The 23,584-nt window shown below is 34.9% G+C and overlaps 1 protein-coding gene across 4 annotated transcripts in view; it reads right to left on the bottom strand.

Moving 5' to 3' along the window:
• Positions 1 to 23,584, bottom strand: part of DPH6 (diphthamine biosynthesis 6) — a 336,135-nt gene that overhangs the window by 146,086 nt on the left and 166,465 nt on the right. For 3 of the 4 annotated variants that reach the window (XR_006599355.1, XR_006599356.1, XR_006599357.1), the window contains exon 8: positions 18,754 to 18,841. Coding sequence is in view for 1 of the 4 variants with exons in the window: in XM_006932657.5 (XP_006932719.2) it covers positions 16,774 to 16,827; positions 18,754 to 18,841 (142 nt within the window). In the remaining 3 variants the exon portion in view is untranslated. Of the gene's footprint in view, positions 1 to 16,642; positions 16,828 to 18,753; positions 18,842 to 23,584 lie in introns of those variants that run through there. The other variant, XM_006932657.5, reaches the window with a different exon arrangement.

Raw genomic sequence — 23,584 nt, 5'->3', positions numbered from 1 at the left:
AGTTAAGAGTATGTTTTTTGGTTTGCCTCTCTTCGCCCCCCACCCCCCACCATGTTCATTTGTTTTTTAAATTCCACATATAAGTGAGATCATATGGTATTCGTGTTTCTCTGACTGGCTTATTTTGTGTATAGCTTTTGACTCCTTAAAAACTTACGTACTAAGAGCTCACTGTTGACTGGAAACTTTATGGATGACATAAACAGTCAGTTAACACACATTTAAATGTTATATTTATTATATAATGAATTATTACAATAAAGCAAGCTAGAGCAAAGAAAATGTTAAGAAAATCATAAGGAAGACTAAATACATTTACAGTATTGTCTTAAAAAATGAATCTGTATATAACAGGCCCATGCAGTTCAAACCTGTGTTGTTCAAGGGTCACTTGTATATTCTTAGGAAATCCAAGAGAATTAACAACAAAGATACTAGAAATAATAAAATTTTTTTGAGTTAGTGCTATAAAGTCAATTTATAAAAAACCAGAAGCTTTATGCAAACAATAACTTGTTAGAAAACATAATGTAAGAAAACTATAATTATAGCTAATGTTTATTGAACATTTATTAAGCGCCAGGCATACCTTATATTTATTTACTTAATCTTCAAAATTACCTTACATTCATCAAATCCAAGACAACATCCACTGTGAGACACATAATTTCAAAGATGTTAAAGTATGGAAAACATGGTTTATGATCTATAAAATTCAATATTATCATCCCTAATTTAAAGGGTAAACTGGTACAAGAGAGGTTAGAAAATTTGTTCAAGGTTGGTCAACATGAAAGTGAAAGTCAGCCTGGATCCCTTTCTCTTTCTGGGAATACATAAATAAAACTTTTTTCTAAATTAACCTTGTATCCAGAAACTTTACAAAACTTACTATTGATTCTAAGAAGTTTGTAGATTTGTTTTACATTTTCTATTTATACACTTATAATCTTCAAATAATAATAGGTTTATTTCTTCCTTTCCCTAACTTATACATTTATTTATTTTTCTTGCCTTCTCTACTGGTTGAACAGAAGTAATGATTTCAAGCATTTTTATCGTGTCTTTAAACTCAGATGAAAAGATTTCATCTACTCACACTGAAAGTAGGATGTTTGCTGCATCATTGGCAATGGTCCTGTGCTTTTGTCTTTGTTATTTTGTTTATATGGTGAATTCATTGACTGATTTCCAGTTGTTAAGTCAGCCTTGCATTCCTGGAATAACCTAACTTGATTATTCATTTTATACATTACAGGTGCTATTTGATAATATTTTTTGAAGGATTTAAAAATCTATGTTCATGACTGTGATTGCTTTACTATTTTTTAAATTTCTTAATAAATTCCTTAATTACCAGATTTTGTTATTTCCAAGTATATTTAAAAAAATTAGAATCATGAATCTAAGACAAATATAGATTGAACATATATCAAATATCTGTAAAGATTGATTTTACCCACTGAGTAAAGCTAGTCCAAGGAAATTAGAGAAGTTACACTAATGAAAGAACTCTAGAATAAGACAGGGATAAATATACAAAAATGGTTAATGTCCTGCAGGGCTCTGTTCTACTTCACAGAAAGCATTCACATCCCTGCTGAGCAAAAATCTACATATCAATTAGCAACTTCACAGAGTCTAGGCCTTAATCAGTAAATTTTAAGTGAAATACAAGTTCATCTCCTAGACAATGAAATATTCCTTGAGTGGGCTTAATAATACCCCAGAATAACACTGAAAGGATATGCAGTCATCCTTTCCAAAGCATTGTAAACAGAAATGTCAGTTATACTTAACAGAATCTACATTGTAATAACTAAATAACATTATAGTAACAAAATAATGAGTCTCCTCTGCTGCTTTTTTTTTTTGAAAAGTTTCTATAAAATTGACAATTTTGCCCTTAAATTCTTGGTAAAACTTACAAGTGAACCCATTTAGACCTGGAAGTGTGTGAAGATCTTTAGTAATAAATTTATCTAATACAAAGGACTATTCAGATTTGCTGAATTATTTCTGGTGTCAGTTTTTTTTTTAAAGGAACATTTCCAATTCATCTAGGTTTTCAAGTTTATTAGCATGAAGTGGTTGGCAGTATCTTCTTTTTTCCTTTTAACATCTGAAAGAACCATAAGGATGTCTTCCTTTTAAGATTTCTGGTACTGTTCATAGTTGACCCTTGAACAACATGGAGGGTTAGAGACACCAAACCCTTGTGCAGTTGACAATCCACATATAACGTTTGACTCCTTAAAAATGTAACTACTAATAGCCCACTGTTGACTAGAGGCCTTACAGATTACATCAACAGTCAGTCAAGTAACACATAATTTGGATGTTCTATGTATTATATACTATATTCTTACAATGAAGTAAAATAGTAAAGGAAATGTTAAGAAAATCACAAGGAAGAGAAAATATATTTACAGTAACGTCTTTATGGAAAAAAAAATCCATGTTCAGGCAGACCTACGCAGTTCAAACCTATGTTGTTCAAGGACCAACTCTATTTGTGCCTTCACTTCAATCTCAGTGTTGCCAGGGATGAATTCAGTTTAGTCATTTCCAAGAATGAACTGTTGGCTTTGGTGATCTTTCTACTGTATGTTTATATTCTATTTAATTTCTTTTTAAACTTTATTATTTTTGTTTCTTTGGGTTAAATTGCTATTTTTTATCTAACTTCTTATGATGATGGCTTAGCTCATTGATTTTCAGCCATCCTTCTTATCTATGTCTACATCTATATAGATACCTATGTAGATATATATTTGAGGCTATATATGTACATATATATATGAGGCTATAGATTACATTAGAAATACTGCTTTAATGTTATTTTATAATTTTGATATGTCAAATTTTTCATTGGCAATTTGTTCAAGAAATTATTAATTTCCCTTGGGATTTATTCTGTGTATCATGGATTACTTAGAAATTTGTTTAATTTCCACATACATGAATATTTTCAATCTACCTTTTTAAAATTATAATTAAAAACTTGCAACATAAAATTTACCATCTTAACCATTTTCAAATGTACAGTACAGCCATGTTAACTATATACATATTGTGCGACAGATCTCTAGAATTTTTCATCTTGTAAAACTGATGGTATATACTCACTGAACAAATATTCAGTTCTCCCTCCCCCTAGCTCCTGGCAACCAATATTATACTTTCTGTTTCTAAGAGTTTGAGCACTTTAGATATTTCAGATAAGTAGAATCATGAAGCAATTGTCTTTTTTTATGATGGGCTTATTTTATATAGCATAATAATCTAAAGGTTTGCCCATGATGTTGCATATGACAGGATTTCCTTCTTTTTTAAGACTGAATAATAGTCCACTGTATGTATATACCACTTTTCATTATCCATTCATTTCTTAGTGAATATTTAGGTTGTTGCCACATATCAACTATTGTGAATAATGCTACAATGAGTGTGATAGTACTCTTTAAGACCTTAATTTCAATTCTTTTGGATAAACACCCAGAAGGATTTCTGGGTCATGTTCTACTTTTAATTTTTTGAGTAATCTCTGTATTGTTTTTCTATAGTGGCTGCACCATCACATTCTTACAAAAAGTGCACAAGTGTTTCCATTTCTCCACATCCTCACTACCATTTGGTATTTCTCCTCCTCCTTCTCCTCCTCCTCCTTATTGTTCTCCTCCTTATCTACCTTTTCCTTATTCTCCTTCTCTTCTTTCTTTTAAAAATTTTTTTAAAAAGTTAATTTATTTTTGAGACAGAGAGAGAAAGTGCAAGCAGGGGGTGGTCAGAGAGAGAGGGAGACACTGAATCCAAAGCCCAAACTCTGAGCTGTCAGCACAGAGACTGATGTGGGGCTCGAACCACAAACTGCAAGATCATGACCTGAGCTGAAGTCTGACACTTAACCTACTGACTGAGCCACCCAGGCACCCCTCTTCCATTTTTGATAGCGCAACCCTACTGAATGAGGAACTATATCACTGTGGTTTTTATTTGCATATCCCTAATAATTAGTGATGCTAAACATTTTTTTTATACAGCTGTTGGCCATTTATCTACCTTCGTTGGAGAGAGTATATTTAAGTCCTTTGCTATTTTTAATTGGATTATTTTTGTCATTGCGTTAGAGTATTTTATATATCCTGTATAATAATGTGTGTGTGTTTTTAATGTTTATGTATCCATTTTGAGAGAGAGCATGAGCAGCAGAGAGGCAGAGAGAGAGTGGGGGAGAGAGAATCCTAAGCAGGCTCCACACTGAGGTGAGATATGGGATGAAATCAAGAGTTGGACGCTCAACTGATTGTGCCACCCAGGCATCCCACTAATATGATTTGCAGATGTTTTCTTCCATTGTATAAGTTGCCTTTTCACTGTGTTGTTGATTGATTTATTTTCTGTGCATAAGTTTTTAAGTTGGATGTAGTCCATTTGTCTATTCTTGCTTTTGTGTTCTGTGTTTTTGGAGTCATATCCAAGACATCACTGTCAAATCCAGTATCATGAAGATTTTCTCCTATGTTTTTTTTAGGAGTTTTATAGTTTCAGGTCTTATGTTTAGGTCATTAATCCATTTTGAATTAATTTTTGTAAATAGTACAAGGGAAGAGCCCAAATTTGTTCTCGTTTGTGGATTTCCAGTTTTCTCAACACCATTTGTTGAAAATGGCATTCTTTCCCTATTGTGTAGCCTTGGTACTCTTGTTGAAGGCATTTGACCATATACAAGAGGGTGTATTTCTGGGTTCTCTATTCTCTATGTTGGTACCATACTGTTTTTTAATTTTTTTTTTTCAACGTTTATTTATTTTTTGGGACAGAGAGAGACAGAGCATGAACGGGGGAGGGGCAGAGAGAGAGGGAGACACAGAATCGGAAACAGGCTCCAGGCTCTGAGCCATCAGCCCAGAGCCTGACGCGGGGCTCGAACTCACGGACCGCGAGATCATGACCTGGCTGAAGTCGGATGCTTAACCGACTGCGCCACCCAGGCGCCCCCGTACCATACTGTTTTAACTACTGTAACTTTGTAATATTTTTTAAAATTAGAAAGTATAAAGCATTGTTATTTTTTCAAGATTACTGGGCTATTTGGGGTCCTTTGAGAGTGTATATGAATTTTAGGCTGGTCTATTTCTGCAAAATAACAATTTAAAAAAGCAAATGGGATTTTGATAGGGATTGCATTAAATTTTTGGATTATTCTGGGTAGTATGGATAATTTGACAATAAGTCTTCCAACCTACAAACATGGAACCTCTTACTGTTTATTTGTCTTCTTTAATTGTTTTCAGCATTTTTTTATTGTGGTTTTTAACTGTATAAGCTATTCATCTTCTTGGCTAAGTTTATTCCTAAGAATTTTATTATTTTTGAGGCAATTGTGAACAGGACTATTTTCTTAATTTCCTTTACAGATTGTTTTTAGTGTATAGAAATGCAACTGGTTTCGTGCATTGCAACTAGTTTCATATCTTGCAACTTTGCTGAATTCACTTATTAAGTTCTAACAATTTTTTGAATGTTTGTTTATTTTTGAGAGAGAGATATACAGAGAGAGAGAGAAAAAGAGAGAGAGAGGCAAAGAGAGAGGGAGACACAGAATCCAAAGCAGGCTCCAGGCTCTGAGCCATCAGCACAGGCCCCGACGTGGGCCTTGAACTCACAAACCGTAAGATCATGACCTGAGCTGAAGTCAGATGCTTAACCAACTAAGCCACCCAGGCACGCCTCTAACAATTTTTTTTGAATGAAATCCTTCCTTAAGGTTTTCTACATGTAAGAACATAGCATCTGCCAACAGAGAAAATTTTACTTCTTCCTTTTTGATTTGGATGCCTTTTATTTCTTTTTCTTATCTAATTGTTCTGTTTAGGGCTTTTAGTACTGTGTTGAATAGAAATGGTGAGAAAGGAATCCTTGCCTTGTTCCTAATCTTAGAGGGAAAGTTTGTTTTTTTACCTTTGAGAATAATGATAGCTATGGGCTTTCATTTATGGTTTTTATTCTGTTGAGGTAATTTCCTTATAATTTTAGTTTGCTGAGTGTTTCCATCATGAAAGTGTGTTGAATTGTGTCAAATGCTTTTGCTCTATCAATTGAGGTAGGTAGTTACTGTCATTTACTGAGATAAATTATATTGTTTGATTTTCATATCCTGAACCATCTTCATATTAAATGAATAAATCTCACTTGGTCTTGGTATATAACAGTTTTAATGTATTGTGAGTTTAGTTTGCTTATATTTTGTTGAGGATTTTTGTGTCAACATTCATCAGGGATATTGGACTGTACTTTTCTTGTATTATCTTTGCCTGATTTGGTATCAGGGTAATACCAGCTTCATAAAATGAGTTTGAAAGTATTCCCTCCTCTTCATTTTCTTGGAAGAGTTTAAGAATTCCTGTTAATTCTTCTTTAAAAGTTTCATAGAATTTTTCACTGAAGTCATGTGGTTCTGGGTTTTTCTTTGTTGGGAAGTTTTGATTACTAATTTCATCTCCTTACTAGTAAGTTATTCTCAGATTTAAAATTCTTCATGATTTAGTCTTGGTAGGTTGTATATTTCTAGAGCTTTATCCATTTCTTGTAGGTTATCCAATTTGTTGGCATATAACTGTTATAGTAGTAGTCTCTTATCCTGTTTATTTCTGTTACACCAATTGCAATGTTTCCTCTATTATATTTTATTTTTGTTGAGTCTTCTACTTTTCTTAGTCTAGCTAAAGTTTGTCAATTTTGTTGATATTTAAAAAAAAACTGTTTCATTTTTTTCTATTCTTTATTCTCTTTTATTCCTGTTTTAATCTTTATTATTTCCTTTCCTCTGCTAGCTTTCTATTTAGTGTGTTCTTTTTCTAGTTCCCTGAAATGTAAAGTTACATTGTAGATCTGAGATCTTTGCTTTTTTTTTTTTAATTTTTAAGAATTTTATTTATTTTGAGAGAGAGAGAAAGCACAAGTGGGGAGGGACAGAGAGAGTGTGATAGAGAGAGAATCCCAAGCAGGCTCTGCACTGTCAGCGTGGAAACTGATGCAGGGCTTGAACCCACAAACTGTGAGATCCTGACCTGAGCCAAAGTAGGTTGCTTAACTGACTGAGCCACCCAGGAGTCACCCCCCTGCCCCCACACCTTGCTTTTGTTTTTAATGTATGTGTTCACTGCTATAAATTTACCTTTTGGTGCTGCTTTTGCTGTATCTCATAAGTTTTGGTTTTTTTTTTTTTTTCTTTTTTTCTTTTAGAGAGATAGTGCTGAGCGGTGGGGAGGAGCAGAGGGAGAATCTTAAGCAGGCTCCACTCTCAGCATGGAGCTTAGTGTGGGGCTTGATCCCATGACCCTGGGATCATGACCTGACTTGAAATCAAGAGTCGGATGCTCAACAGACTAGCCACCCAGGTGCCCGTTATTATTTTTTTTCTTAAGATATTTGCTAATTTCTTATGACTTTTTTCTTTGACCTATTGATTGTTCAAGAGCGTATTTTTTTTTTAATGTTTATTTATTTTTGAGAGAGAGAGAGAGACAGAGTATGAGCAGGGAAAGGGCAGAGAGAGGGACACACAGAATCCAAAGCAGGCTCCAGGCTCTGAGGTGGCAGCAGAGTCTGATATGGGGCTTGAACCCACGGATGGAGAGATCATGACCTGAGCCAAAGTCGGCTGCTTAACCAACTGAGCCACCCAGGCACCCCAAGAATGTATTTTTAAATTTTAGTAGCTTTGTAAATTTTCCATTTTCCTTTTGCTATTGACTTCTAGCTTCATTTCATTGTAATTGGAAAAGATACTTGATAGGATTTAAATCTTAAATTTGTGAAGATTTGTTTTGTGGCCTCACGAGTGATCTATCCTGTAGAATGTTTCTTGTGTGCTTAAGAAGAATGTATATACTGCTATTATTGGGTGGAGTGCTATTTTTACGTATATTAGGTCCAATTAGTCTATACTATTGTTCAAGTCCTCTGTTTCTTTACTGATCTTTGAATTGGTTGATCTATATATTATTGAAGAAGAAATATCAAAATCTTTAGTATTATTGTGTCAATATTTGCTGTGTGTATTTGGGTGCTCTGCTGGTAGGTGTATATTTATTTATTGTTATACCTTCCTTGTGAATTGACTTTTTTTTTTATCATCATAATGTCCTTGTCTCTTGTGACAATTTTTGACTTGAAGTCTATTTATCTGATATATGTATGGCAACTCTTGCTCTGTTCTCATTACCATTTTCATGGAATATCTTTTTCTATCCTTTCATGTCCAGTTTATGTACGTCCTTATGTCTAAAATGTGTCTCCTATAGATAGCATATAGTATAGCTTATTTTTTTTATCCATTCAGCCACTCTGTCTTTGATTGAAGGAGTTTAACTTATTTACATTTAAAGTAATTACTGATAGAGTAGAATTTACCACTGTCATTTTGTTCATTGTTTTCTTCATGTCCTGTAGTTATTTTGTCATTCCTCTCTTGCAGCTGTCCTTGGTGTGTTTTGCAGGTTTGTTTTTTGTTTGTTTGTTTGTTTGTTTTGTAGTGGCATGCTTTGATTGCTTTCTTACTTTCTTTTCTGCATTTTCCATAGGTATTTTCTTTGTGGTTACTATGGGAATTACAGGAAACAGATATCTTACAGTTATAATAATCTACTCAAACTTATAATATCAGTCATATAAAAAACTCTACTCCTTTACATTCTTCCTCTTCCATTTTATATTACCAATGTCACAAATTACATCTTCATATATTTTGTATTCTTATTTTTAAATTTTTATTTGCAAAATTCTATATCAGAATTAAAAGTAGTTTACATGACACCATCATAGTAGTACAGGTTTCTGTATGTATATTCACCTTTGCCAGAAAGCTCTACATTTTCATATGCTTTAGTGTTACTGTCTAGTGTCCTTTTGTTTCTTTTTTCCTTTTCAACATAAAGAACTCACTTTAGCAATACTTGTAAGACAGGCATGTTTAGCAGTTGATGGACTCCCTCAGCTTTTGTTTATCCGGGAAGGTCTTTATCATTCCTTCAACTTTTCTAAATGTTTAAAATTTTCTTTAATAAAATGTTGGGATAAAACAAAAGTGAAGTTAAGAAAATTTCAAAGAAAAACTAAGAAAATTTATTACTAGCAGGTTCACACCAAAGGATGCTAAAGGATGTTAAGACCTTAACATGAATGTTATTATCTGGAATTATATTTGCCTATTCCTTGAGGAAACAAATTGCAGTGAAGTGGACAAACCATAAATGTACCATCAATGAATTTTGACAAATGCCATTACTGTCATCCTGGAAGTGTCCTTGCTTTTATGTCTAAAGGATATTTTTGCTGGGTACAGAATTCTAGGATGACAGTTATTTTAATCTAGTATTACAAAAGATATGATTCCATTGTTTGGGTTTCTCCTTTTTTCTTTTTTTCTGTTTAAAAGCTGGATTTTATTCTAATAGTCTGAGAGTAGCCTGTTTTGAAGATACTTTAACTGTTTTTAATTTTTTTGCATTTGTTTTTAGCAATTTCATCAGCATATGCCTATAGAATTCTACTTTATTCAGCTTGGGTTTCATTAAGACCTCTTGAATCTGTACCTTGGTGTGTTTCATCAACTTTGGAAAGTTCTCAGTCATTATCTTTGGAAATATTGAATCTTTCCCATTATCCCTCTCCTTTCTTTCTGACACCAGTTATATGTATTTCTAGACCACTTCATTGTTTCTACTTCTCCTAACCTCTAATGTGTGCTTTCTATCTTTGTTTTTCTACATGCTTCATTCTTAATATTTTCTTTTCACCTATTTTCCAATTCACTGAATCACTCTTTGGCTATACCTATAGATGTTTCACAAGACCCTCTCCCCTTCCCGACCTTAACCCAAATAATCATAGCTCACCACCACTATCTGCCATATGACCAAAAGTTCTGGTCTTATTACTCTGAATCTGGGTTTAAATCTGTCACCATGGAAGCCCAGGATTCTCAGACTATGCTTATTCCATAAAATTGAATCCCCATTTCTTTGGGCAGTGAGGCAACTTTCCCACCATTTTCTTTAGTTTATATATTTATTTGGCTCACTCCATAGGATCCATAGGCTATCCATAGGATAAAAGCTTCAGGAAAGAAATGATTTTTGGGTGTTCAGTTCACTATTGCATCCCTACTATATGAACAGTGCTAGGTATATAGATGTAAACACTCAATAAATATGTGTTAAACAAACGAACAGTATTCCACTTTTCTTTTATTTAATACTTTCCCCACTTCTCTTTTATAAGAAATCAACAAAGTGAAACTTTATAAAAAACATCAGAAACTTTATTTTAAAAATAACAACAACAACAAGCCACATAGGAGAGCATAACAACTAAACACTAGGAAATAATATATAGTCAACTAGAGTTTGAAAGCAGAGAAGAAAATTGATTGGTTATTTTATATTACCTTCCCACAAACTGATAGGTCCACCATGGATTCTGGAATGAAAAACACTCTTCCGCTGTCCAATTTGATTCTTGACTTGTTGACACAGTGGTATATTATTGCTAGTATTGAAATTCATGCATTTGGGACAGAAATGAGTCAAGTAGCTCTCTAAATTTGAGTGAATCTGATACTTGATTACTCTGCTCCAATGACCTTTTGTAGCAATAGTGACTTACTGGTACCCAAAGCCAAAATCTCTCTGAATCTCAAGTTATGTCACTGAAGTTTATAGAATTAGGTTTTAAAGCTTCTGAAATGCCTTGTTTCCCCTTACCAAATCATTTTCCTCCTCTTTAGCTTGAGGACAAAGATGCGGAGGTAGGAAAGATGGGGTAGGAAAGCTGTACTAAACCAACTGTTGGTGAATAAAAATCATCATTTATCTTCCTTCTTCTTTTGTCCCTTCTGTAAGGAAATATTTTTGAGGTGGCATAGAACAGTGGCAGCATACCTCTATGGATAGGATCTTCCAGTTTATACACGTTGCTATGAGTGGTGAGAGCAAATTTTCATGCATAACAAACTCAAGAGGCCTTCCATCTGAATGCTTTCAGTCTCTATTATACATATACTTTTCCCCGGCAATCTCTAAGTAGACTTTAGTATAGGATCAACTAGATTTCAACCCACATTGTGGGTACCATTTTCACTTGAGTTCTATGGAAAGTTTTAAAGGGCACTAATATGTCTCTTTCTACGTAGACTACTAAAATGTTGCAGAATCACATTTAAATATTTAGCACTAAAACTCACTACACCATCTCCACCCCGCCCCTTGAAGTTAATTTTCTTAATCAAATACTTAAAGTGTACAAGTATATGCTCATTATAAGATGTCACCAATTACAGATATGTAAGTATTAAGCTTTTCTATTTTCTCTCTTCATGCCCCTTTCCCTCAAAGAAACCAATATTATCACTCTGGTTATTATATGCCCATCCATATTCTCCTCATTCAAATATAAATAAATATATAAGCTCCTTGCCACCACCAATATTTTTCAGAAAAACAGGATCAAATCCTACACATCACTCTAGATGGACTAGAAATCTGTCCCGGTAATCATGATTCCCAGAATAACTTCATTTTGAAGTTAGAATTAAAATTACTCTGTAATTTGTCCTTATTTATAGTGAATTCCATAGGGGCCTAAGAGATTTTTTTAAACAGACTAGGTCTCCATAGGTATTTGTTAGATTGAAGCAAAAAATAAAAGCAAGGAGATAGCTTAATGTTATAAAGTTTTTCAAGATATTTGATGATAGTTTGAAATAAAGCAAAATAAAGTGAAAGAGCCAAGAATGGACTATGAGACTATGGTATATTTAAAAGTTATAACTTCCACGAATGTGGGCTTTTACAATTATGTAAAATATATAATTGTCCCATGAGACTATTTCAAAAATCAAAATTAAGTACTAAGTAATAGTAGAGTCCATTAATAAAACTGGGGCTAAATTTCTGTGAACCTGTTTCTTTAAATATGCAGTGGCTTTGTCAACAATTAATTTGAAATATTATTTCCTATAAAGCTGTTTGGAAAATCTAAAACAACTATATAAGGAAGAAAAAGCTTGTAATGGTGAAAAGTAAAAGTCTTGATTCTTCTGTTAAAGGTTATGCATTTTAATATGATCTTTTGGCTGATTTATGTAAACCTTTGTATTTTTCATTTTCTCAAGGCTGCCACTGTAGTGATGTATGGTACATTTTAGCATCAAGTTTGCCATAAGCAATAAAGCCTGGGCCCCAAAGAAATTTTAATATATTTCCCCATTTTTTAACCTGGAGCTTTCCATTATTCAGTTATTTTGTTTAAGATCCCCTGTTTAGTTGATATAAGTTTTATATTCACATAAATAACTTCACAATTTTAACTTACAGATAAAATTTAAATAGATTAATTATTTGATAGAGAAGTTTAAGGGTCATCATATGTAAAGTGAAAATCTTAGTGATAATTTAAATTTTACACTGACAATCTGTCTAAAGGTTGTATTTTTATATTCTAGTCTGTTTGGAGCATTTTTTTTCTCTAACAACAAGATAAAAGAAAAATAAACAAGAAATTGACTTTCATTAAATGGTATGCAACAGGAAAAGGAAGCACATGTCTATAAAATTCTGTAAGAAGAAAAAATGAAGAAAATAACAATTATAAATTCAAAGATCTTATTCCAGAACTAATAGTTGTTACAGAGAGTATAAAGATAAAAAGGGAATAGTCCTCAAGAAATTTATGACCTAGTGTTAATAACAAGTGCTTAAACATTATAAGATATAGCTGATTATTTGTCACAAGAAAGGAAGAAACGAAGTGTTAGGACAGTTCATCAGGTGGGGCCATGAATGTTTGAGCTCAAGCTCAAACTGCCATGAATATCATGGGTAGGATATAAACAGTTAAAGAAAGTGAAGAAGAAAGGAAGACAAATAAGATAGAAAAAGCAAAGGCAAGAGAGGAGAGAAGCATAAGGCACAGTAAGAGAGTATCCATCTAATGACTCCATACTACTGGAGTAAAGGATACACGTAGGGGGGTCCTGAGAGCAAGACTGAGAAAGGACGTTATGGTTAACATGTTGGACAGTCTTCAATTCGTGGCTAAATATCTTTTTTACTTAGAAAAAATGTGTATTACACATTTTTGTGCACAGAAACAAAATCTAGGAAGAAAAATCAAGATGGCAGTGGGACAGAATATGGGGATAATGAAAGTGAGGAGTCCACTTCAGGAAGCTTTATGTTCTCCAAGAGTTTAGGCAAGATACTACTTTCACTAGAGAGATGGGCATGGAGATGGAATGGTGTAAAAGATAAATTAGACTAGCATGTAAAGAACTAGATAACCAACTTAATGTCATGGTAAAAGAGAGAGAGCTGTAAGAAATGATGCCAGTATTCTTTTCCTGAGTTATTAGGGGGGAAACAGTTGTCTTAAATAATAAAAATAAGGAGAAAGTACATTTAGAGAGGACAATGAGTTCAAGGTTTGTACACAATGAACTTGACAAATACTAAATACAGTCACATCCAGCAGCCAGTCGGAAATAAGGATCTTTAAGGAGAAAGAGTAGTTATCAGCAGAAAGATCAGAAAAAGAGTGACTTGAGAATCATCTGCATAAAGCTGAAAAGTAGACTGTGGGAGAAGATGAAATCCCAGAGACAGAAAATATGAAAAAATTAAAAAAAATGTAGCCATAAAAGGAACTTGGGAGTATATACTTGTTGAAGGTAAGAAGCAGAGAAACTACTGAAGGAAACAGAAGAAATCTTGAGCGAGTTCAAGTCAGAATGGTACAGGGACATGTAACCATTATAGGGAAATTTTTCAAGGAGGTGGTGTCCAATATTATCAAGGAACAGGATTAATTAAAGATTATGAAGATTGAGAAAGGACCAAGAGCACTTCATCAAAGTAACTGAGGTCAAGCTAGATTGCAAATGTTATAGAGTGAATGGAAATTAAAAGAATTTAGGGAACAGATATAGATTTTCAGAGTGGTATTCAAGATACTACATTCTAGATCTATTATTTGGGGTGGAGGTTTAATTAATTTACTCTGAATTTGTAATAGCAATGTGATTTTGATAAAGCATGTGAGAAAGTATCTATATTTTTGCCCTCTAGCATTTATTTACCTTCCTTTTGGAAATCATACTTCTTTTTCCCTCTAGAATCCCCTTCTCTACTACTTGGGTGAGTTCAGGAGTAAAGCTGGTGACTAAAACAATGTGATAACACCACACATCTATTAGAACGGCAAAAGTCCAAAATATTGACAACACTAAATGCTGATGAGGATGCTGAGCAACAAGAATTCTCATTCATTGCTGGTGGGAATATAAAATCATGTAGCCACACTGGATGACAGTTTGGTAGTTTCTTATAAAAACTAAACACAGCCTTAACCATATGATCCAGCAATCACACTCCTTGGTATTTACCCAAGGGAATTGAGAACAAAAACTGGCACATAGACATTTACAGCAGATTTACTCATAATTGCCAAAATTCAGAAGCAACAAAGATGTCCTTTGGTAGGTGAATGATAAGTAAACTGTGCTACATCCAGACAACGGACTGTTACTCAGCACTTAAAAACTAACGAAAAGACATGGAGGAAGCTTAAATGCATATTCCTAGGTGAAAAAAGCCAAATTGAAAAGACTACATATTGTATGACTACAACTATATGACATTCTGGAAAAGATAAAACTATAGAGACAGTGACAAGATTAGTAGTTACCAGGGGTTAAAGGGAAAGCAAGGATGAACAGGCAGAGCACTGAGGATTTCTGGGGCAGTGACACTATTTTGTATGATACTATAATAGTGGATACATGTCATTATGCGTTTGTTCAAATCCATAGAATGTACATCATTAAGAGTGAACCATAATATAAAGTATATACTTTGGGTGATAATGATGCGTCAGTGTGAGTTACATTGTTACACTGACTGTAACAAATGTACCACTCTGATGCCTGATGTTGATAGTGGGAAAGGCTGCGCATGAGTGGGAACTCTGTTCCAGATACTCAATTTTGCTGTGAACCAAAAACTGTTGTAAAAAATTAAGTCTGTTCAAAGTAAACTCGTCTAATGTCAGCAAAGATAATACCAAAAAATTACATTAACAATTTGGCTACTATAGATAATGCTGCTATAAACACTAGGGTGCATATATCCCTTTGAATTAGTATTTTTGTATTCTTTGGGTAAATGCCTAGTAGTGTAAACTGGATCATAGGGTAGGGGCATAGGGTGGTGCTATCTTTAAGGTTTTTTTTTTAATTTTTTTTAATGTTTTATTTATTTTTGAGACAGAGAGAGACAGAGCATGAATGGGGGAGGGTCAGAGAGAGAGGGAGACACAGAATCTGAAGCAGGCTCCAGGGTCTGAGCTGTCAGCACAGAGCCCGACGTGGGGCACGAACCCACGGACTATGAGATCATGACCTGAGCCGAAGTCGGACGCTTAACCGACTGAGCCACCCAGGCGCCCCTAAGTTTTTAAGGAACCTCCATAGTGTTTTCCAGAGTGGCCATGCCAGTTTGCATTCCCATCAACAGTTTAAGCGGGTTCCCCATTCTCTGCATCCTTCCCAACACCTGATGTTTCTTGTGCTAATTTTAGTCATTCTGATAAGTATGAGGTGGTATCTCATTGTGGTTTTGATTTGTATTTCCCTGACGATGAGTGATGTTGAGCATTTTTTCATGTGTCTGTTGGCTATCTGTATGTCTTCTTTGGAAAAAATTTGTATTCATGTCTTCAGCCCATTTTCTACTTAGATTATTCATTTCCGGGGTGTTGAGTTTTGTAAGTTCTTTATAGATTTTGAACACTAACCTTTTATCACATATGTCATCTGCAAATATCTTCTCCCATTCTGTAGTTTGTCTTTTAGTTTTGTTCGTTGTTTCCTTTGCTGTGTAGAAGCTTTTTATTTTGATGAAGTCCAGCAGTTTATTTTTGCTTTTGTTTCCCTTGCCTCAGGAGATATATCTAGAAAGAAGTTGCTAGAGCCGATGTCAAAGAGGTTACTGCCTGTGCTTTCTTGTCTAGGATTTTTATGGTTTCAGGTCTCACATTTAGGTTTTTAATCTGTTTTGAATTCATTTTCGTGTATGGTGTAAGAAAGTGGTCCAGTTTAATTCCTTTGAAAGTTGCTGTCCAGTTTTCCCAACACCATTTGTTGAAGAGACTTTTTCCTTTTGGATATAAAAATTGTGTTTTTTAATGTTACAAAATAACCAGTAAGAGTTAATGATATTCTTCCTGATTGTCCAATAATGTTGATAAAATGAATACTGTATCAAAACAAAAATGACAAATCATGTTGGTGACACCCAGTAGAATAAACTTGATTCGCTAAATAAAGTGATTGCCTTTTCATCCTGATTTTCAAATGCTCTGCATCATTATATAATTGGAGGAGATGAGAACAGGGAAGAGAGAAAGGGGAAAATAAACCAGCGTGATGAAAGCAAAGAAGTGTTACAGAAATGAGAGTTGAAGATTAAATAAAGGGGAAAAAGGGCACACATCAGACAGAGGTCATGGACAGGACATGGTAACAAAAGTCATAGAAAGTGAATCCTGAAGAAATCGCCAAAGAATGAACAAGGCTTTCACATTTCCCCAAATAATCAATGTTTCTATTAGAATAAAAAAATGTAAAGAAAGAGCTGGAGATAGTAATTGAGATAATACTATGTAATTTTTTCCATAAATGGCAGTTTAGTAAGCAATGCCCAAAAATGCTTTTTAAGAATTATGTATATAATTAGATGTTCTGTAGTTGTCAGGCAATGGGGACACCTAAAAAAAAGAAGAAGGAAAACTCACCATATTTATTCATATTTATCCCACCTTAAAGAAATCACATTCTTTTTTTCAAGAGGGCAAATGGACTGTGAAAACCAATGAAATACTAAAACAACAAGTGAATAAGGAGCTATTTAGGTAAAGCCGAACATACAATGAGTGATGTCTAAACAAGAATTCGGTGGTTTTTATTTTCTGTGCATTGCATGTGGCAGCAATAGTAGCAGAGAACCAGAAGGTAAGAGGTTCCTTTCATTGGATATGAAGGAGGTTTGGATAGTACGACTTCATTTTCTTGAGGATTAACAGCTTTTGGGGAAAATATCACCAGTAATCATCTAGCTTAATTCAGTGACTTACTTTCAATCCTGTCAACCCCAATTTTTCTGGACACTAGTAATTATCTTCTCACTTTGGAAACTCATTCTAAGATTTCTGGAGTTACCATTCTTTTCCTTCCTTTGCCAATCCTCATTAAACCCTTTTGATTCTTCAGATTCCCTGTCATAGATATAACTTGGGTGTGCCTCAAGACTTGGTGACAGAACATGAAAGATGCAGAAAACTTTTTCTGATCCTTTACATCTCAAGGAATGGACCTTAAAATTTTTTTTTTTATGTTCACTCATTTTTGAAAGACAGAGAGAGACAGAGCACAAACAGGGGTGGGGTGGAGAGAGAGGGGGACACAGAATATGAAGCAGGTTCCAGGCTCTGAGCTGTCAGCACAGAGCCCGACGTGGGGATCGAACTCACAAACCGCGAGATCATGACCTGAGCCGAAGTCGGACGCTCAACCGACTGAGCCACCAAGCTCCTCTCAAGGAATGGACCTTTTAGTCAAAGGATGCAATCCAGATCTTTACCTATTCCAAATACATCTTTAAATTGACATTCTGCTGTATCTTGACAATCAAGGTATTTATTTATTTATTTATTTATTTATTTATTTATTTATTTATTTAATAAAAATTTTTTTTTCAACGTTTATTTATTTTTGGGACAGAGAGAGACAGAGCATGAACGGGGGAGGGGCAGAGAGAGAGGGAGACACAGAATCAGAAACAGGCTCCAGGCTCTGAGCCATCAGCCCAGAGCCCGATGCGGGGCTCGAACTCACGGACCGCGAGATCATGACCTGGCTGAAGTCGGACGCTTAACCGACTGCGCCACCCAGGCGCCCCGACAATCAAGGTATTTAAAATAAAACCCTTTATCACACTTCTGCCTCACTTTCCATGTTTCACTTGTACTTCTGTTCTCGTGGATAGTTTTGGAAAATGTTTCTTTTTTTCCTCCACTCTTTTTCAAAAAAAAAATTTTTAATGTTTATTTTGAGAGAGAGAACGAGAGAGCGAGGGAGCACAAGTTGGGGAGGGGCAGAGAGAGAGGGAGACAGAATCTGAAACAGGCTCCAGGCTCTGAGTTGTCAGCACACAGCCTGACGCAGGGCTTGAACTCACTGACTGTGAGATCATGACCTGAGCCGAAGTCAGACGCTTAACCGACTGAGCCACCCAGGCACCCCCTTTTCCTCAATCTTAAACTTCATGTAATGAAGCTCCGATTCTTCCTCAAACCTTTCCTCTCAGGCATATGTACAATAAACTAATTTTTATTTTACTAGATGATTTAATATTTGATTATATAATATCCTGTCCTCTCACTACTTCATGTATATAGGATTCCCTTTTGAAGTGAATTGCAAACTCTTCGGAAATGTAATTTATTTGCATCATGTAGAGTTCTCAAAACTATAAACATTTGCAAAGTTCTTCACTAAGGATATGAAAAAAAAAACACTAATGCTTTTTTTTAACCCTTTTAGCTATTGTTATAGAATTATATATACAGAACCAGTGCATGTATCTCAACTTTCTATTGAAATCACTGTTGAGTCTGAATCTTAGGTTTACTTGCCTTGTCCTCCAAGTGCAATTCCAAAAAGCGTAGATAAGCAACAGGTGCAAATGCATCAGCTGAATGTATGACCACTTCTGATGCATCCCTAAAACACAAAAATTTTATAATGCATTTACTTACTACATAAATTATGGCAAATTGTTCTCTGCTAGTGTCTAGAAGAGACCAAAAATCCCCCTTTTGTATTTATTTCCACTGGTGAACAATATGTAGTGATTAACGACATATTAATAGCCCAATTTTTAATTGGGAAAAGGATCAGGGAAACGAAATTTCCAGGAAAAAGTAACAGAGCTTTTTGTCTTCATAACGACACACAGTTCAACTTTCAGGTTCACTCAAAGCTCTCTGAGCACTTTTGAGACTTAAAATTCCTATTCAATTTCATTTTCACAAATTTGCTTGGTAGGGGCTAACCATTAAACAATAGCGCTTTATCTTCATTATTCCTTTCATTTTCAAGAGGTAATTCATTCAGTGTTTCACACAAAATCTCAATTATCCTTCACAAAAGCAGTGCTGGTGATGGTTTTAAGCTCTAGGTGAACTCTTCACACTGCAATATCGTTGCTATTAAAATTGATTGTCTGACATAGTAATTACCACATTCAGGTAAAATGATATGAACTGCTTGCTGGCACCATATGGATACATGTAAATTAACTCAACTTTTATCAAAGATACCTTGTAAAGCACATATGAATAACTAAGATGTGTGAAGTTCTAATAACTAATTATTTTTTATTGTTGTTTATTAAGAAAGCAATAGTGTTTTGCATTTCAACCAAAATTTTAAAAATAGAAATTCCCCCATATCTCTTTAATGCCTTGGGAGCTAGTTCCATTGTTTATATTACTACATTGTTAGCATTTTAACCTTTGTAGGATAGCAAGATAAATTGTTACTTTATTTGACTTTGCCACTAATGTAAGTTATTTTTGAGTCAACTTTCGTAATGTAAAGTTATTTAATGGCAATAAAAGGAACCTCAAAATACTTGGCTCCAAAATATTAAATTTTCATGGACAAAATCTGTTTACTTTCCCCTTTGAAAGATCAGAGATAGAAAAAAAAATGTTTGATGATTAAAAAAGTCAACTACCATTCATGAACTTTTAATATCAAATATGCCTCTTGTTAGTGCTTAGGAAAAATAACATTAAAAAAGGCTTCTGTGACATTACAAGGAAAGCAACTTCTAGTATAAAAGAAACAGAATTATTAAAGAGTCAGGATCTTGACAGAAAGGTATAACTGCCTTCACAGGCTACATCAACCAAAAGATGTCTCAGGTATAATGAGGAGGAGGAGCAAGACAAAGTAAAGAGGGCCTCACGATTTCTGCCACGTGCCCCTCTGGCTTGTTAGCCCTAATCCTATTTCTCCTACTTACTCCAGAGTTGCTTGTTCTGATCCTATCTTGGCTCAGCAATCAGATTCCGATTCCAGTTCCTATGTACAGTCTCACTCTTACATTAAATTTCAATCTCCCTGTTCCTGATCTCAGCCGTGGATACGGACCCTGAGCCTTGATTATGCCTCATCTAGGCAGCTTGGTCTTGATATTCTTGACAATGGAGTACACCAAAACTCTAATTAACCCAGAACCAATGCTATGTCAGCAGAAAGGGTGTCAGCAACTCCCTTGTCACGCCAGTAGTCTCCACTAGAAACAGAACATTGAGGGGCGCCTGGGTGGCTCAGTCGGTTGGGCGTCTGACTTTGGCTCAGGTCATGATCTCACGGTTCATGGGTTTGAGCCCCGCGTCGGCCTCTGTGCTGACAGCTCAGAGCCTGGAGCCTCCTTCGAATTCTGTGTCTCCCTCTCTCTCTGCCCCTCCCCCGCTCAAGCTCTGTCTCTGTGTCTCTCAAAAGTAAATAAACATTAAAAAAATTTTTTAAAAAGAGACAGAAGGTTGACAGCAAATAGCTCATTTAATAAATGTAATTACTGCATTCTGAATAAAGATCGTTATTCAGAGAAAACACAGATATTCTAAGCGCTAAATAAAGAATATGATTTTTATGGATTCTATTAAACCCATAATCTCTAATTGACTAACATCAATTCATTCACTTATACAATAAGCCAGCCAACTGGAAGAGACTAGATCTCAAATGAACAATGTTTAATGCTACCATTGCTCTTCTTTACCCTTTTGGAATATCCTCAGAGTTACCCAGGAAATTAATACCAACTGTGCCACAGCAAAAATGTTTTCCAGTTGCCTACTTTCCTGTCCTTTCTCTATTAATACAAAGAGTCTGGGCACTATCTCTTATACAAGTGGGGCTTCTCTGCAGCCAAGGGGCCTAGCCCATGTTCCCTTTCACTGTGGCATTAGACTTACCCCTATTTACAACTTCAAAAGGATAGGTGAGTCAGGCCAGGCTCCCAAGGTGTGAGGTCAGGCCCTATCCCCTCACTTCAAAACAAAAAACCCTGACATTATCTCTTGAGACACAGCCATGGTCTTTGTTCCTACCCTTCTTCTAAAAAGACAACTGTAAACAGATACTCTCTGTGGATTCACACTTATCCTCATAGACATGTCCAGTATCATTTCTGCAAAGCCTTCCCTAGTTTTCTCCTTTATGTGCTTTAGTAATGTGTTCACAGACTTTTCATTGCACATCTACTACATTATAATTACGTGTTTGTATGCTTGTCTTCCTTCGTAGAGACAGAACAGATTTTGATCACCTTTGTCTGACTTACCCCCACCCGACCTCTCTTGGCTCAGTACAGAGTGCATTGCCTGGTATTTATCAGACATTTGCTGAATAAATGACTGTATAGTGAAACTTTGTTAAGTATCTTCACACACACTAGTGAGCTCTCACAAACCCACACTAATTTTTCAGTTACCTATCTTCACATGAATACATACTTTTTCATATGTGCATGCTGTATGTATACATGTGTGTGTATATACCAGTAATAGCATATAGGATCTCTAGCATAATAAAGATAATACTTAATAGGTCTAAAAATTTAAATATAAGGAAAATAGTTCATAAATTTAAGTAAATTCCCAGATTATACAGGATAGACGTCAGAAGGTAGATAAGTGCTTGATTCATCCTTACTGCTAAATGTCACATTATGATGCTCTGTGCTGAATTATGCCTTGAGTGGGTAGAAAATAGGAGTAGGTGGGGAAAATGAGTACAAAGTATTTTAACCATGGAATTTAGTTCTCCCTCTCTCCCTCCTTCTTTCCTTCACATTCTTCCTTCCATCTGTTCACCCATCCATCCATCCATGCATGCATCCATCCCATGTGTAGCAACTTTACATTAGCAGTATAGTAATAACAATACTAATAATTCAAATGGAAAGATGGAGTTGTATCAAATCCTGACATTTACAAAATATGTTCATTGACAGAAGAAAATCACTTCCATTAAAACAACATTAAGAGTTCAGTTTTTATGTCTGATACACACAGATATATATTTCAAAGTAAGAAGTGATAAGTAGGCTCTTTATTTGAGGATCTACAATTGTCTTGCAATTATCCTCCTTTGTTAAAGGCTAGGCTATAATTCTTTTCCTCAAGGCCTTTCCAGAAACAAACAAACAAACAAACAAACACCCACCTTTATTTTCTGAACTAAAAATCTGTATCTAGAAGTGAGTAATCACATTCTAATTGACATGAAAAGTGAACTGTGAAATGTTCTAGTTAGTAAGTTTTAAAATTACTTCCAGACAAAGACTGCTATATGACTTTCCTGTAAGATTTAAAAAATGTTAATTGAGGCAAAATGTATATTATAATAAACCTCCAGAACCACCTCAATTTCTCTAAATTACTTCATTATACAAAAAGGATTCAATCTGTGTTTTTGAAAAAAAATTATCCCTAATAATAATCAAATCATTTTGCAAGTAAAAGTTTATTTTTTCTCCCCTTAGTGGTGGTCTTCTCCTTCTCATCAAAAAAAATATATATATAAATTGATTTAGACATTTGAAATGAGCATCCTAATAATCAATTAGTTTTATGCCAACTGTGGCAGGCCACTATTAAATCAAATAGAACAGGATAAATTGTTAAATTTGTCCAAGGAATGAATTCAAAGTTACAAGATCCGGATTTATTTATTTATTTATTTATTTATTTATTTATTTATTTATTTATTTTTGAGAGACAGGGAGAGACAGAGCACAAGTGGGGGAGGGGCAGAGAGAGAGAATAAGACACAGAATCCAAAGCAGACTCCGGGCTCTGAGCTGTCAGCAGAGCCCGACATGGGGCTCGAACTCACAAACTATAAGATCACTACATGAGTCAAAGTCGGACGCTTAACTGACTGAGCCACCCAGGTGCCCCTACAAGATCCAGTATTATTAATGGTCAATTGTTAACAAACAGTTACAAGAACTACACTTTTAATTGTATCTCTAAGTCAAATAACTTTAATTTGTCTAACCTGTTATGTTAGGACTTTGGTATGGGTGATTTTCCCACCTCTCCTGTTGCAGGAAGAACTCATCTACAGGGCAGGGCATAGCTTGCAGAGCTCTGCTCACACAATTCATCTCAATAAATGATTATTCAATTGAACTGAACAGCTCATTTCGGCACTGGAGGGTTCTTTTTTTTTTTTTTAAACTAGGGGGTTCCATACCTCCCCTGACATCCCTCTCTACGATAGCATGACTAATTTCCCTCATGCTATTGTCTTGGTCAGGCTCAGGTTTCTGTGCCTACAAATGATGTCTACAAAAGATTCAGTGTTTAGGGCTAAAGCACTATGATAAACAGACCTTCTGGTTATGTAGTGTAAAGCAGTACATCTCTTAGAATTCTAAGTTGT

The sequence above is a fragment of the Felis catus genome, chromosome B3 (genome assembly GCF_018350175.1).
Source record: "Felis catus isolate Fca126 chromosome B3, F.catus_Fca126_mat1.0, whole genome shotgun sequence".
Lineage (NCBI taxonomy): Eukaryota > Metazoa > Chordata > Mammalia > Carnivora > Felidae > Felis > Felis catus.
This window is presented reverse-complemented; position numbering and strand designations above follow the sequence as displayed.